This window comes from Paramormyrops kingsleyae, chromosome 24, assembly GCF_048594095.1.
Source record: "Paramormyrops kingsleyae isolate MSU_618 chromosome 24, PKINGS_0.4, whole genome shotgun sequence".
NCBI lineage: Eukaryota > Metazoa > Chordata > Actinopteri > Osteoglossiformes > Mormyridae > Paramormyrops > Paramormyrops kingsleyae.
In genome coordinates this window covers 9,873,983-9,888,666 of record NC_132820.1, presented here as the reverse complement: position 1 = coordinate 9,888,666, position 14,684 = coordinate 9,873,983, and the positions used below count along the sequence as shown (strand labels likewise).

General features: G+C 47.1%; 1 protein-coding gene across 4 annotated transcripts; it reads left to right on the top strand.

The window, feature by feature from the left end:
* Positions 1-7: 7 nt before the first annotated feature.
* Positions 8-13,582, top strand: LOC111860910 (uncharacterized). 4 transcript variants are annotated; one of them, XM_072706597.1, is made up of 10 exons: positions 8-324; positions 2,765-3,025; positions 6,024-6,201; positions 6,479-6,712; positions 7,385-7,500; positions 7,835-7,982; positions 8,156-8,208; positions 8,927-9,024; positions 10,327-10,486; positions 10,729-13,582. In XM_072706597.1, the coding sequence occupies exons 2-10, from the start codon at positions 3,008-3,010 to the stop codon at positions 11,824-11,826; spliced, it is 2,103 nt and encodes a 700-aa protein (XP_072562698.1). In that variant the 5' UTR covers positions 8-324; positions 2,765-3,007; the 3' UTR covers positions 11,827-13,582. The 4 variants fall into 4 exon arrangements, with proteins under 4 accessions (XP_072562698.1, XP_023700852.2, XP_023700851.2 ...); XM_023845084.2 differs by having other exon boundaries at positions 8-410; positions 6,482-6,712; XM_023845083.2 differs by having other exon boundaries at positions 8-410.
* Positions 13,583-14,684: the final 1,102 nt, after the last annotated feature.

The following is a 14,684-nucleotide window of genomic DNA, read 5'->3' as shown; positions in this document are numbered from 1 at the left end:
TATTCGGCACAGCGCTTTAATACGAGCCTTTTCAGAAATTAAGACGCGCAACTTGCCCGCATCGCATAGCAGTTTATTAAACGGGTGCAAACCGTCCTTAAAATGTCACTGGCGATTTAAGGGTGCTGCGGGGGAAACGTGTTTTTTTATATACATAAATAAAATAATAGCAGCCTTCTCGTTATCAATAAGCTGTACTTTTGCAAACTGAATTTGGCCACACCTAGATCCTGTCCTATTTTTTTTTCCAAAAAGAGAGAGAGAGAGAGAGACAGTGGGGGAGAAAGAGAAGGCTTTTCTTCTGCTGCATTTGTTTGCGTGCCGGTGAGTACCCGGCTGTGTAACTTGATAGGAGCCCCTGGATTGGGGTAAGGGAATGTCGGACTGCAATGGAGCAGAATGCAATCCAGGTAAAGCAAAAGCTGACTTTATGCCTCTTTTCGGGTTTAACACGGCCGCGCTCGCTTTGACCCGCTGTCAAAGGTTTACCAGAAACTTTACGTCGCCGTCATTATTATTATTATTTTTAATGTTCGGTAACTTCTTCAATAATTATTTACCCAATAATGGAGAAAAGTTATTTAAGTAACATATGTCGAATTTGTAATTCAATCTATAAGCCGACTACTTGGTGAAACTGTAAATTGTACACGCTGAGTTGAATTTTGGGGGGGAAAAAAAACGTAATATCATTTTTTCTCTGAACCGGCTTATACGTAGTGACACTAATAAAAATAACGAAGTACCCGGTACTTTTTAATCTGATACCGATATATCAATACATATATTTCTGTTAATGATTAATTTCTTTGTGTGTCGTGTCGACAACTTAGGTCCTCATTCTACCCCCACCCCCACATATCACATAATACTAAATACATTTTTAGTGCGGCTTGAACTTTTACATATTCCTATTGCTATTTTTCCAACTAGACGTGCCCTTTTAGATGATTTGATATTGTGATAAACGTTGCTACATGGCGATGCAATTTATAATTCCATATTTAAAAAAATGAAATACGGTTGGTAGGTGGAGTAATTGACTAAGTATACTACCAATGGTCGTTTTTTCCCCTGAGGTTTTGTAAAAAAAAAAAATCTCTGTCCTTTGTATATTTGAAGTCAAAAGGAATGCTGAGGAGGGAAACACTGTACTTTGCACTTGCATTTACGATTACAGGACTGACAGATTCCTTTAAACACTGTTTTCAGTTTCACATTTAGGTTTCCTTTTTCTGATAATTTGTTAAAGATAATTGATTAGTGATAAAGAACAATTTTAAAAGTGATATTTGATTATTAAATTGTATCGTATTGTTTTTTAAGCCAAATATCTTCTGAATAGTAGATTACGATTTCAAAAATTCTTTGTTTGTGCATTTTTGATATTATATAACGATATTTAGAATGAAATACAATATCAAATGTAAATGTTAAACATTAATTTATGACTACATTAGTTTATTTGTATTTAATGTATGCCACGACCACCACAGCACAGTGAAGGCAACTTAAGTTCTTAAAAACGCCCATGTTTACGAATATTACAAAACGAATATTTAGTAGTTTTATTAAACACTGGCGTTGCCTCGCCTCGCCGCTAGTGGGCCCTACTCTTCTACATGGATGTGAAGGTTTCTCTGCCATATTTTGTGGAAGATTTTATAAATGAAAAAGAAAAAGTGAAGCTCGCTTATATGTGAACACATCGCGGATTGGCAAGCAGCTTTAATAAAACTAGGGCTATGCGTAAATTATATATTAATATTGAAACTATGAATACATATTTACTTTTAGAAATATACTTTTAAAAACTATTTTTAAAATATTATTACTCATCTCACTGTTAGTCTTATGTGGCAAAAAAATAGATTGTCGCTGTCTTAAGCAGTTTAATACATTGGAATGGGTTTCTGTAATGTGGAAATTCTGCAAGGGCGCGACATTTCTTTTCTGTCCATTTTCTGCCGTTTCAATGCAGATGAAATGCATGCAATGGCTGAATTGGGGAAAATGCATGGATGGCAGGGACGGGAGGTATTTGCATAGTGTGGAGCGATCTAAAGATGGCCGCATGTTCCTGTCATTGTTGACAAACTGTGACGAATACGGGATATTTCAGAAACGTATGGTTTAAATCGCCGTTTGTGAGTATTAATGATTTAAATGTTAACTTGCGTCATGGGAAGTGTGTGGAGAGATCTGTGAATGTGCGACCTGAAAGTTGTCTCCCTGCTGGCTCAATCAAATTCTGCTTTTGACAATTTATACTTTGTTCAGCATATTATATTCCCGGAACAAAAACGTGTTTTGTTTAGATAGGCAGGGCTCGACCGATGATTAAATTAAAAAGAAATGTCCCGATTATTTTCACCTAGTTTCCCCTCGTTCTTTATTTAGTTTGAAAAAGCTTGTGAACAGTGTGCTCCGTATAAATCCGTAATAAATGGAAAGATGGCGACAGAACAAATGACTGTTTAGCAACTTAAGTTGCGTTTAGGTATGCAACAGTGGTTAAAATGAAACGTATGGAACGCTTCTTTAAAAAGTTGCGTAAAATGATACCCCATCGGCGTTTAATTATACTTTAATATTTACTTTAATGGGATTTTCAGGCCATTCTTTTAGGAATGTTATACATTTTTATTAATAGTAATAACCATGCATTATCGTCATAATTACAGTTTAGTGTCATATCCTGTGATACGGGGTATTTTGGCATTTGAATCGCCCCTAACTTATCACTATGTTCCTCGCCGCCCAGTGGTTGGGCGCCCCCTGCTGCCTGCGCGGCTCCTTCGCTTTCTACAAGTCCTTCACCTGCAGTGCCCAGGATGGCCGCCGAGCGGCGGTGTGGAGGCTCGGGGAGTTGTACTTCGTACGCTGTGCGCCCCATGAACCCGCGTGCATTGCTGAGCTCACTTTGCTTTGGGAGGACCGGGAGCAGCGCCACCAGCTGGCCAGTTCAAGGCTCTACTTTCTACCTGAAGACACACCAAAAGGGCGCATGGGAGAGCATGGGGAGGTCAGCAGGCATTCTTCTTCTTCTTATTATTAATAATTTATTGTTTGCTAACAAATACAGTCTGTTCATCATTTAAGTACCTTAAATGTAATTTTTCATCCAAGTAACGTCCTCTAACAGCAAACAGCAAATGTGTGTGTGTGTATGTATGTATGTGTGTGTGTGTATGTATGTGTATGTGTATGTGTGTGTGTGTGTGTATGTGTGTGTGTGTATATATGTATATACACACACACACACACACACACACACACACACACACAGTGAGTGTGGCTTGGTGGTTTTAGGCTGCTGTCCCTGTGATCAGAAGGCTGCTGGTTCAAATTCCAGGGTTGGCAGAGTGATGTCGCCATTGAGTGAGGGGACTGTCTGACCCCGCCCGCTATCTCAGTCATACATCGCTTTGACTAAAGCTGTCTGATAAATAACTGAAATTTATATAAATCTAATCTGCTCATTGACAGGTGCCGCTGAGCAGGTGAACAACATTCTTCTGCATAACCTCTGCTGCATGCCCCCCCCCTCCCCCGAATGTGTGATATGACAGGAATATGACCCGCTTCATTCTGGGCATGTTATTATTTTTTTTCTGTTATGGTTTTTCCGCGTAATTTCACACCTGCAGATGGTTTGCGGGGAGCAGCAGGTAACAGATGTTCGCAGCTCAGTGTTTAAAAATGTGAGAGTCTCCACAAAGATATAATTACAAACCTGTGTGTGTGTCTGTGTCTGTTTGTGCGGACTGGAGGGGTGGGGGGCTCCCTTGGAAGACTCACCCCAGTGTCTAATTTCACATCCTTCGTAACAAGGCGTTTCAGTCCAGAAACAAAAAACACCAATTACTTGTCTCAACCATTAAAAATATGAATTCAGAAATCTTCAAATTGATTTATTATTGTGTAAAGTTTTTGAGCATTGAGTTTTGTTTGATTTCGTTTGTTTTGTTTGTTTGTTTAATGCGATTTGGGGGAAAAAAGTGTAAAGATAATGCTGAAAGTTGGTGTCTGGGGTATCTCTGTGCCGTGTGGTGAGGGTCGATACCTGCGTCAGTGCTGAGGCCTTGTCTGTCACATGTGACATGGGTGAGAGTTCTGATTGTGAGTCTTGCTCTATGGCGCCCTCTGCTGTCCGCCAGGCGCTTCCAGCGCTGCAGGTGGGAACCAGCGAATAGTACATACCTCCCAGTGTTCTGTATGGCAAGGAAAAGTGCGCAGCTTGTTTAGAGAAGAGAATCCGGTAGTTTTCACCTCAACGGAGCTGACATGGCTGTTACGCTTTGCAGGACATATCTATGGCCGTTGTTAAAGATTGGAGAATGGCAGGAATTTCGAATTTATTTTAAAGTATTTTGGCTATATATAGATCACTTGGTCCAGGTCTGTAGTTATGGCTTTTTAACGCTCACTAAAGTCCTTCAGACATGTACTGTGTCTGGCAAACAAAAACACAAGCCGATAAAGGCCATCGTGAATAGGAAACATTCACACTTTGGCGCCGCTCACGGAACGAGCGATAACTAGGGAAAACGCCCCTCAGAACAGCATAAAAATTCCTTTCCATTTTATTTGCCAGAACCCTGCCTGAAAATGAACCTCCCAGTTAATTTTTCTGGTGGAAATCTGTTTCTGTTCTGAGAAAATACCACGAACAGCTCATGTTTTCATCCTTTCTCATGTCGGGGTGACTGTGTTATCCTTTTAAATACAATTCCCATCCTGAGATGAGTGTAAATAATGAAGTTCTGTGTTTTACACTTTTGTCAATGCTGTAGCCTCCAGGGGTATTTGTGTGCATGTTGAAACGCTAGTTACTGTTAAAGGTGATTATTACAAACTCGACTGCAGTTCATTCTCTGCAGTTTGGATGTGTACATCTCCCACTGTCCTGTGTTTGGCTGCACTGTAATTATGCAGTTGTTTTTTTTTTTTAAAATAACTACTTCTTGGGAGTTAGTGTGAGCGTTATCCCAGCATTGGGCTGGAGTTTAGCTGTAGCGGATTGCGCAAAGCTGTCACCATGGCAACTCAAAATGGCTTTGTGAAACTTTTGCATATTTCTGCCTGGTTTAAATATTTGCTCCAGTACATTAGATTATTAGGTAAGATTCATCATTCCATCAGTCAGTTTACTCTGAATTACTGATGCTGATCTCTTGGCTTTCAGGACTTAAAATTGTGTTCAGCTGAGTCGCTATTTTATTTTTTGTTTTAAACAGCAGTTGTTTTTTTTTTTTGGGAATGTTTTGCTCGAACGTTTGACCCCGTCGTCAGATGATAGTTTGTTCGGAGCCACGTTTGTTTTGCATGTGTTTGGAGTGCATTCCGCTTATAGAGTATCTTCCCAGAACCATCATTTTGGAGTCTTATTACAATTACAAGAATTTCAAAAGAGGTTTTGGACTTTTTTTGTAGAGGAGTACAGTACAATCCCATTATCACAGACTTTAAGGGATCTGGCAAAACAGTCCGTTATACCCAAAGTCCGTTATATCCAGAGTTGCTGTATGGCCAGAACACAACTACAGGACACCATTTACTCATGCCACACCCCAGCAGTCACACTTGTGGTGTAGATTATTATATTGTACATGTAGTAATCCAACTTTACCTGACCAGATGCGTGACTATTAATAATCCCGACTCCGTATCTGCGCTGGATATCACCGGCACGCCACGCGCCTTGTAGGCGGAGCTGAATGTCCGTTATAGCCGAACAAAACTACAGCTAAAAGCGGCCCTGGGGACCAAATTGTTTGTCCGTTATAGACGATATTCCGTTATAAGCGAGTCCACTATAACGGGATTATACTGTATTGCCTGATAGCTGTATTATTGTAGTTGGTTAAGGTGAGGTGCTATGAATTTTATTCACTTGTGCAGTCTATATCCTATTAAATGCTACAATAGAACGACTCTAGCTTTTTCAAACCCAGAATCTTCTGGTGATCTGTCCTCTGCCGCGATGTTAGCTCTAACGCGGGCTGGGTTTTGCCCCACAGGATGAGGTGCTGGCCGTGTCGAGGAAGATCGTGATCCGCGTGGAAGACCTGGTCAAGTGGGCGTGTCCTGAGCCGGCAGGCTGGAAAGCGAGAGGCTACAATCCCAGCGTGAGGAGCGGCCTGGACGGGGGGGCCGAGTCGTCCAAAAGCCTCGACCCACAAGACAACAAGGCTGACGGTATGTGGAGCATGATTCTGACTTTTTTTTTTTTTTCTGAGGTTTGAGTGCAGAATCTTGTTATTCATATGAAAGACTGAAATAAGAGCTAAAATGACCTCTTAGTGGACTAATTAATGAGTTAATGAATTGATAACTGAGGCTGAGTTGGAGAGAGAAAAAATTTGGGTTCGTTGGGGGGGGGGGGTTTGGATCAGAGTGTGTGGGTCGCGACCCTTATCAGGTGGTTGTTTGGTCTGGTCCCAGCACTCATGAGGGGTGGGCTCTTCTCTCCCAGCAGAGTCCCAGGATCAGAGGCGCGTGAAGGTGCTCAGCTACCCCCAGTACTGCCGTTTCCGCTCGCTGCAGCGCCGAATGCAGGACTGGGCCATTGGCCCCGCCCCATTGGACCCGCACCTCCTGGCCCTGGGCGGGATCCGGGCGGCTCTGCGCCACACGCGGGTGCTCTACTGCCGGGACACCTTCAACCACCCAACGCTGGACAGCAATGCCAGTGTGTGGACCCGGCTGGGTGCGTAGACGCCGGCCGGGACTCAGGAGGGGCTATAATTCATACAGAGGGGCTGACCTTATCATTAGCCAATGATACGTTTTGAATTGGTGAGTGACAGGGGATGTGGAACTCCAGGGGCCAATCAGCTTTCAGTTAGGACCAGCGATCCTATAGCCCTGACTCTGCCCATAGATAGTCCCGTCACTAATAAACATGAAAGACGGTGCTGGATTCTAATTCCCAAAGTGTGCCGTGGCTTTTACACAGTTTATCTTTTCACTGTCAGGCTGTTTTAAATTTTAGGGAATGTTAAGCTTTTTAATTACCGTCTGCATGGGGGGAAAAAGGAAGGTGTCCCCCCTGTTACAGGGATTTAAAAATAAAATGAGGGTTGAGGCATGTGAGTATGTGTGATTGGGGGGTGGGTTGGGGGGCATATTCAGTCTGGTGATCATGATGGTGCTGTTACCAGGCAGAGACTGTGTGAATTTATAATTAAAAATGTTTTTCCACCTCCAGCTCGGATGTCCTACTTGCCATAGTAACCGTGTCCATTTGTATTTTATTTTAAGTTGGTATAATGTTTCGTTAACCGTGGTGTCCATGGTAACCGCTGACTGAGCATGAGGTTCCGTATTTGTCTGTCGGTCTTTTTGTTTGTGTAACTTTTTCTGTGGTTCTTTTACCCAGGGTGCACCTCACTCAGCCTGAAGGGCCGACCCCGCAAGCGACGGGGCCGTGACGGAAAGGGCCCCGAATCTCAGAACCACAGCCATTCGGTAGCTTCCTGGATCGACAAAATGAAGGTCTGTATGCATTTTTTTTTTAACTGCATATCACTTGGGTTAGAACACCGGATGGATGTAGGTTTATACAGGGAAGCTGATCTGAAACCAAAGGAAGATTCTTTCGTGTCCCACATCTTATAAAAAAACTCATGGATAGAGGATCCTTTGACAAATTCGGATTATTCTGCAAAATTTGTTCTGATATCCTGGCTTGACTTTGTTCCTGAGCTTTGAGATCTGGGTTAATGTATCAGCTGAACACTAGAGAATAGGGTCCTGACCCACTGTCGGTGCGCTGGGCTCTGTGACGGGTGTCCCTGACCGTGCTTGTGCCCTCCCCCCCCCTCGGCAGGAGAGCGTGATGGGCAGTGTGGAGCTGCCATGGGAGGGGGGCTGGCTCCCCCACCCCGAGGAGCAGCCCTTTCTGGACCAGCTCTACCTCTTCATGGAAAGTAGAGGATCACCCATCAACAAAGTACCCAATCTGGGCTTTAAGAAGAGTGAGTCATCCTCCTTGCCCCCCCCCCCTCCTCCATGCATCTCTTACTGGAGGGTGACCCCCCCCCCCCCCCAGCCAGAATAGATTTCTCACCATCTGTTACCCATAAACCTGTGTGCTTATTATTTAAAGATGTCCCTTTGCTGAGGGGGTGACGTGCCTCTGTTTCCACAGTCGACCTCTTCCTGCTCTACTCCATCGTCAAGAGGCTCGGAGGTTACGAGCAAGTGAGTACCACGTTGTCGTCAAACCTGGACGTTCCTCTGAGGGAGCCTGAGATGTCTTCATGCCTCTTAGTAACGTGGTCGGGCACCGTCGTGCCCGTCTACGTGGGTTAAACTTGCTTAAAGTTACTTAAATTTTATTTCTTTGTTGGGGAAAAAAAGTAAAAACTGCGTAGAATGCAATGCGTTCTATTGATATGTGACTTCATCATTTGAGGAAAAAGTATATTTGGGGGCAAGGGCATAACTCTGGGGTGAGCATTGGGGGATTGAATTGACTGATTTTCATTATTTGGGGGGGGGTTAGAACCTCCATCTCCCCCCATAATTTATGCCCATGTTTGAGAGTATATTGTGTTATATTAAAAAAGGGGTTAAATTGGGAGGCTCCTGTACTCCTTGTGCTCCTACCCGTGATGCCTGGGATGTGGGCTGGTTCTGCCGGGCCCTTGGCCCCCCATGCACCTCGCTGGTGATCCGATCTCAGACTTTGCCTGATCCAGCTGAGGCGGCAGAATGCTTCAGGGTCTGGGACAGTTTCCCCTAACAGGAACCGTATGGCTACAGTCACATAAACAGACAGGATTTATTTCAGGACCTGCACGCATTTGGATGAGGCCTGAAAATGACTGTGAAGTACAGCTATAGCTCAGCCTGTAGACATGGCGACGGGTGCGACTGGATCCACACGCGCTGACGCTGTCTGCCACGCTGTCTGCAGGTGACCACGCAGCGGCTCTGGAAGCGCGTGTACAATGAGCTGGGGGGGAGTCCGGGCAGCACCAGCGCTGCCACCTGCACTAGGAGGCACTATGAGAAGTGAGTGAGCGTTGGATGCCAGCCTTGCCGCTCTGCCCCTACGCCGGCCGCTTTCCCAGCCCTCCCAGCCCTGCCCACAGTCTCTCCTCCAGCCACCCCCTTCTAAGGCCCCACCCATAGCCACTCCTTCCTAGAGCCAGCCACACTCCTTCCTCCAGCTACATAGGCCCCTCCCCTAGCATCATCCGAGTGCCCCTCCCCTGACCGCTACCTCCCCAGGCCCCACCCCTAGCCACTCCCAATGCAGCCCCTCCCTCACCAGGCCCTGCCCTTAGCCAATCCCTCACCAGGCCCCGCCCCTAGCCACTCCCAATCCGAGCCTCTGCCTCCCCAGGCCCCGCCCCTAGCCACTCCCAATCCGAGCCTCTGCCTCCCCAGGCCCCGCCCCTAGCCACTCCCAATCCGAGCCACTGCCTCCCCAGACCCCGCCCCTAGCCACTCCCAATCCGAGCCACTGCCTCCCCAGGCCCCGCCCCTAGCCACTCCCAATCTGAGCCACTGCCTCCCCAGACCCCGCCCCTAGCCACTCCCAATCCGAGCCACTGCCTCCCCAGGCCCCGCCCCTAGCCACTCCCAATCTGAGCCACTGCCTCCCCAGGCCCCGCCCCTAGCCACTCCCAATCCGAGCCACTGCCTCCCCAGGCCCCGCCCCTAGCCACTCCCAATCCGAGCCACTGCCTCCCCAGGCCCCGCCCCTAGCCACTCCCAATCTGAGCCACTGCCTCCCCAGGCCCCGCCCCTAGCCACTCCCAATCCGAGCCACTGCCTCCCCAGGCCCCGCCCCTAGCCACTCCCAATCCGAGCCGCTGCCTCCCCAGACCCCGCCCCTAGCCACTCCCAATCCGAGCCGCTGCCTCCCCAGACCCCGCCCCTAGCCACTCCCAATCCGAGCCGCTGCCTCCCCAGGCCCCGCCCCTAGCCACTCCCAATCCGAGCCTCCCCCTCTACTCTGAGCCCTCTGTCAGCGATCTATTTCAGAGTTGCTTATCCTGGTCCCTGGCGATCTGCCTGTCTGCCGCTTTTCACTCCCAGTCAATCCTCTCCGGCCTAATTGGTCCAATTAATAGTTAATTATCTGTCCTATTTATAGACAGGGGTTCCCGAATCTGGTTCTCAGGGGCCACAGGATATGCCCCCCCTCCCCCGCACCGCAGCTTCTTGCTCTGCATTTGATGTTTCCAATGTCACTCAAGGCCTGAACAGGAGGCCCAACCCCCAAGGACAAGCCTTACACCCCGAAGCAGCTCAGCGTGAGCTGTGCAGAGTGACCTTGGCATGTTTGACGCGTGTTTTTCCTTACAGGCTCATGCTGGCCTACGAGCAGCATTTAACTGGAAGCGGAGGAGGGAAACCAGGGCCCCAGCGGGCCCCAGTAGCGGCTCCGTGTGGGAGCGGCGAGCAGCAGAAGGCGAGGGCGCCCCCTGTCGTTCACAAGAAGAGAGTTGGCGGCTCAACCTGTCAGGTGGGCGGGTCCAGGCGGCCATGATGGTTCTGGGACGGGTGTGGTGGTGCTTTTTAGCACAGAATAGTTCTATGGGGAGTCTAGAAGATTATATCTGTGTCTGTGAGTTCCAGAAGTAGAAATATCCTCCACCCATTTGTTGTAGGAATCCTGCAATGGTTTGGGATACGGTCAGGAGAATCATCTGACCTTCTGGAAAATCAGCATTTTTTTTTCTATATCTCTCTTCCCTTCTCCTGCAGGAGGGCAAGGTGGGAGCAAAGGGTGTCGAGGTTCGGAGGAGGGGTCGACCAAACCGGCGGCAGGTTCGAGCCACGGCGAAAGCCCGGCAGGTGGGGAGCTCCCCCCCGAAGGCACCTCCCCCCTGCTCCCTGGACACGCCCCCCCAGGACACGCCCCTTCAGCCTCCCCCTGTGCCGCTGCAGCATGGAGTCCCCTCGGCACCAGATGCAGCAGCCCACGGGGCGGTGGGGGGGGTGCAGCTTGCATCCTTACCCCCCCTTCAGCCAAAAACTGAGCTGGCTCTCGGACCCCTCTCCCTCCACAAAGGCTTCCACCCCCTCGAGCTATTCAAGGCCCACCTGGGGCTGAGTGGCGAGGAGTGCCTCAGCCCTGCCCCCCAGCCATTGGGCTCCACCCTCCGGCCCCCTGTCCTGTTCATCCAGGCCAAAGCGGGGACCCCCGCCGAAAACGGCGGGGCTCAGATTGGAGGACCAGTTGATGCCAGGAGTCCAGTGGGATCATTCCAGATCATTCCGCTCGACAACTTGCACGTACGGAAGCTCATGCGGGCCCGGATGGGGACCTCCGAGCTGAACTCCTTCACCAGGAAGCTGTTGGCCCAGGACCTCAGCAAGGTCTGCAGACCCTCTTGCCCCCAGCCTGAGGCACCAGAGCAGCTGCTGCCCCTCAACCTAAGCAAGCGTGGGAGTGTTGATTCTGAGCGACCCGACAGCATGGCTAAGAAGATGAGACCAGACTGGGCTGGCTCCGGTGGCACGGGTCTGGGCCTGAAGGTGACCATACCCGGCATGCTGGCTCAGCCGACCCAGGAGGAAGCGGCAGACCTGAGCTCGCCCAGACGTGCTAGAGCCTGTGTTCAGGAATGGGCCACCCACTCCGCTGGGTCAGGCGGTACCGCAGAAAGCTCGAGCGAGGTGCAGGGACACCCGGAGTGTGTGAAACCAGAAAACGATCTGCGAGGTTGTCCCGATAACAAGATGACTGATGTCAAAATGTCCCCCCCCGAAACACCTACCAACCCCTGTCTGGACCGGATCTGCTGGCCCCCACCCCGATGTGGCTGCGTAGACACACACGCAGCTGTACCATACCACTGAACTCATAACACACAGAGCCCCCCCCCCCCAATCTGTATGCACATACAAATAATTATTCTAATAACAACCGCTGTGTGTTTTTTATAAATTATTTCATAGATGTTTTGATCCAAAGCAGCTTGGTTTTATATTTTTGGATGTTTATACTATTGCGATTCAGGTTTCAAGATTCTTCCTCACAGTTACTGAAGCCCTTCCTGGGACTTGAACCAGTAACCTACCAGGAACAAGGCTGCAGCCTTTCACCGCCGTGCCACCCATGGCTAGCCTTTGCTGTACCGTTCATTGTTTAACTCTCCTGCTTGACAGTGAGTTGGCCCTGACACAAAGCGCCTCGTTCATTAAGGTTCCTCTTTCTCCTGTAAGGGTTACTCTTTTTAAAAAAAAAAATAACATCACTGTATAAATTTGTCTGTGGCCCAGATCGTTATTTCCAATTTAGGTTGCCCCCAGGGCCGTCTGTACTCACGTGTGGGGCCGGAACAGATAAAGGTGGGCTGCCTCGATATTTGGTGATACATTTGCCGTTTCTTCACATAACTTGCATCCTGCTGTAAGGACATTTTATGGTTTGAGTTGAGGGCAACTAACCAGCCCAACCACAACTACTCACACAAGATCTGTAAGCTCCTTGCATCTCAATTTCTGTTTCACGATTAAGCACAGATTGGGTCGTGTCTTTTTTTTAATTTTTATTAACGACTCCGTACAACACTGCTGCTCTCCCGCATGCTGATCATAAACATTTGTATTTATAACCGTTATTTATTGGTTATATTTTAAGGCCACGTTCTGCTGATTGCCACGAAGTTGACAATGGTGAAATGCGTAACTTAACGTAACTTATTTATTCTTCATTGAGTTTTGCGCACTTAAATATTTATTCCCTTCACGCCATCCTGGCACGTACGCTCCTTTTCGTGCGGTGGAGGGGGGCCGTTATGACTCCGAGCTTGTGTGCGGTCCGACCGCGAGGCAAACTCAGCCGCAGCAATTATGGTTTACAGCCTAACGTTAAGAATGCCATTTGACTATACAGGCTCCGCTAACATGCTAGCGGAGGCTTGAAGGTAGACATACTGCTTAATGTGTATAATTATTATTTTGAAGTAACGTACTACTTTACGGTAATTTTTAAATAGGAGTTATTCAAGAGTTTGATTTAAATGCCATACCTTTTTCCTTTTCGCCTCATGAACTATTTCTTATTGTGTGATTTTATTTTATGGTTTTTTTGTATTTAAACTTTTTATTTAATATTTCAAGTTGTAGCCTTTTGGTGTTTTTTTTAATCGTCCTTTTACGTTCAGTTATGCATGTGATTGAAAGTAGGCTCGTGTGCGTTAGTCAGTGGGATATAAAACTGAGTTATGGTATAGATTTAATAGTACCAGGTCAAAACAAGCCAGGTGGATTCAAAAGCCGAGGTGTGTTACAGTATACGTGTTTTTTTTTTTTACGCGATTATTTTTCACTACTTGAACAACAGACACTAATTTTGGACGATCTGCATCTCTCTAAACCTGTGTATCAGTATGTTCCCCTTTCGCCTACATTCCTTTCTTGTACAGACAAAGACTCGCCAGAGTTCGTTGGATTCGCGGGCCCACGGTTATGCAATATGTAACAGTCTTCAACGTTTAAAATTTTGTTAAAAGGTGGTTATTTTTATGTGCATTAACACTGTATATTTATATTAAAATTTTATCTGTTCACTTTCATTTTTCCTCCTTTTAAATAAAATGTGTTTACGAAATTATTGGTTCAATTGCACCTAATATGCAGACAACGTGACCCGCAGTCGCATTTATGTCCTGTAGGGGGAGACAGAGTTACTTTTTTGGAAAATCTGCCATTTAATTTAGCGTTCATTTTGCATAGACTGGGATTTGAGGCAAGGAAATCAAGCCGTTTTGAGTCTTGTCTAAGCTCTTGAGAGGTATGGTCGTTAAAAACTTCAGTTTTGTGATTTCCATTGTTTTTGTTTAAATGCAAATGACTAAAATGGTAATACGAGTCAGGAAAGGTTGTAAATACTTAAGCAAACATCCACCAAATACATGCACAAGTGTACACTTCATAACTGAAACTTTTGCATTTGAACATTTAGGAACGGACAGGCATTGTTTTCACTCAGAATGTTCCATCTTCTCATCCTACGGAAGTCTTGTTGCACAAGCATTTTCAGTTTATTTTTCTATTCAGCTTTCTTTTTTGGTTTCTATAAGCCCTTGACCATTTCCCTAGTGTTTGGAACCGATTTTTGGAAAAGGGCTGCCTTGTTAAACTCATGGCTGCTTCTGTGGGATTTACAATAGGTGTTTCATTCATGGCACTTCATACTTTATTGGCCAATCAGCTGCCTGTTTGCTCTTTGTGCCAAAGGTGTGAAATGGAGGGGTTCGTCGGCCTCTGCGGCCAATCACATGCGGGCACCGTGTAGTTCCAGCCTATCAGGGACATCCCGGTGAATCTTTCCTTACTTGAGCAGTACTCGGACACACAAATTCAGCCTCTTCTGAGCCAAAACTGTAAATCTTTCTCTCTCTTTCCATTTCTCCTTGGCCTCGTCTGTAAGTGTATTAAGCTGAAGCAATGCTAGCACTGCTCTTTTGGTTTTCTGCTGGCTAATCACCCAGAAAAGTGCATAAAGGCCTGTCAGCCATACCCGTGATGCTAAAACAAAGGGGGGGGGGGGGGGGGGGACTCGGTTGATCAAACCCATCGAGTGAATGGATGGGCTGAGGCTGGGCTGGTGCCCAGTTTCAAACTGGAGTTTCTCCCTCATGCTGCTTAGAGAGGGCGAGTCCCAGCCCCGAGTATGTTCAGCCGTCGGCGTTCTGCTTCATGCGGGATGA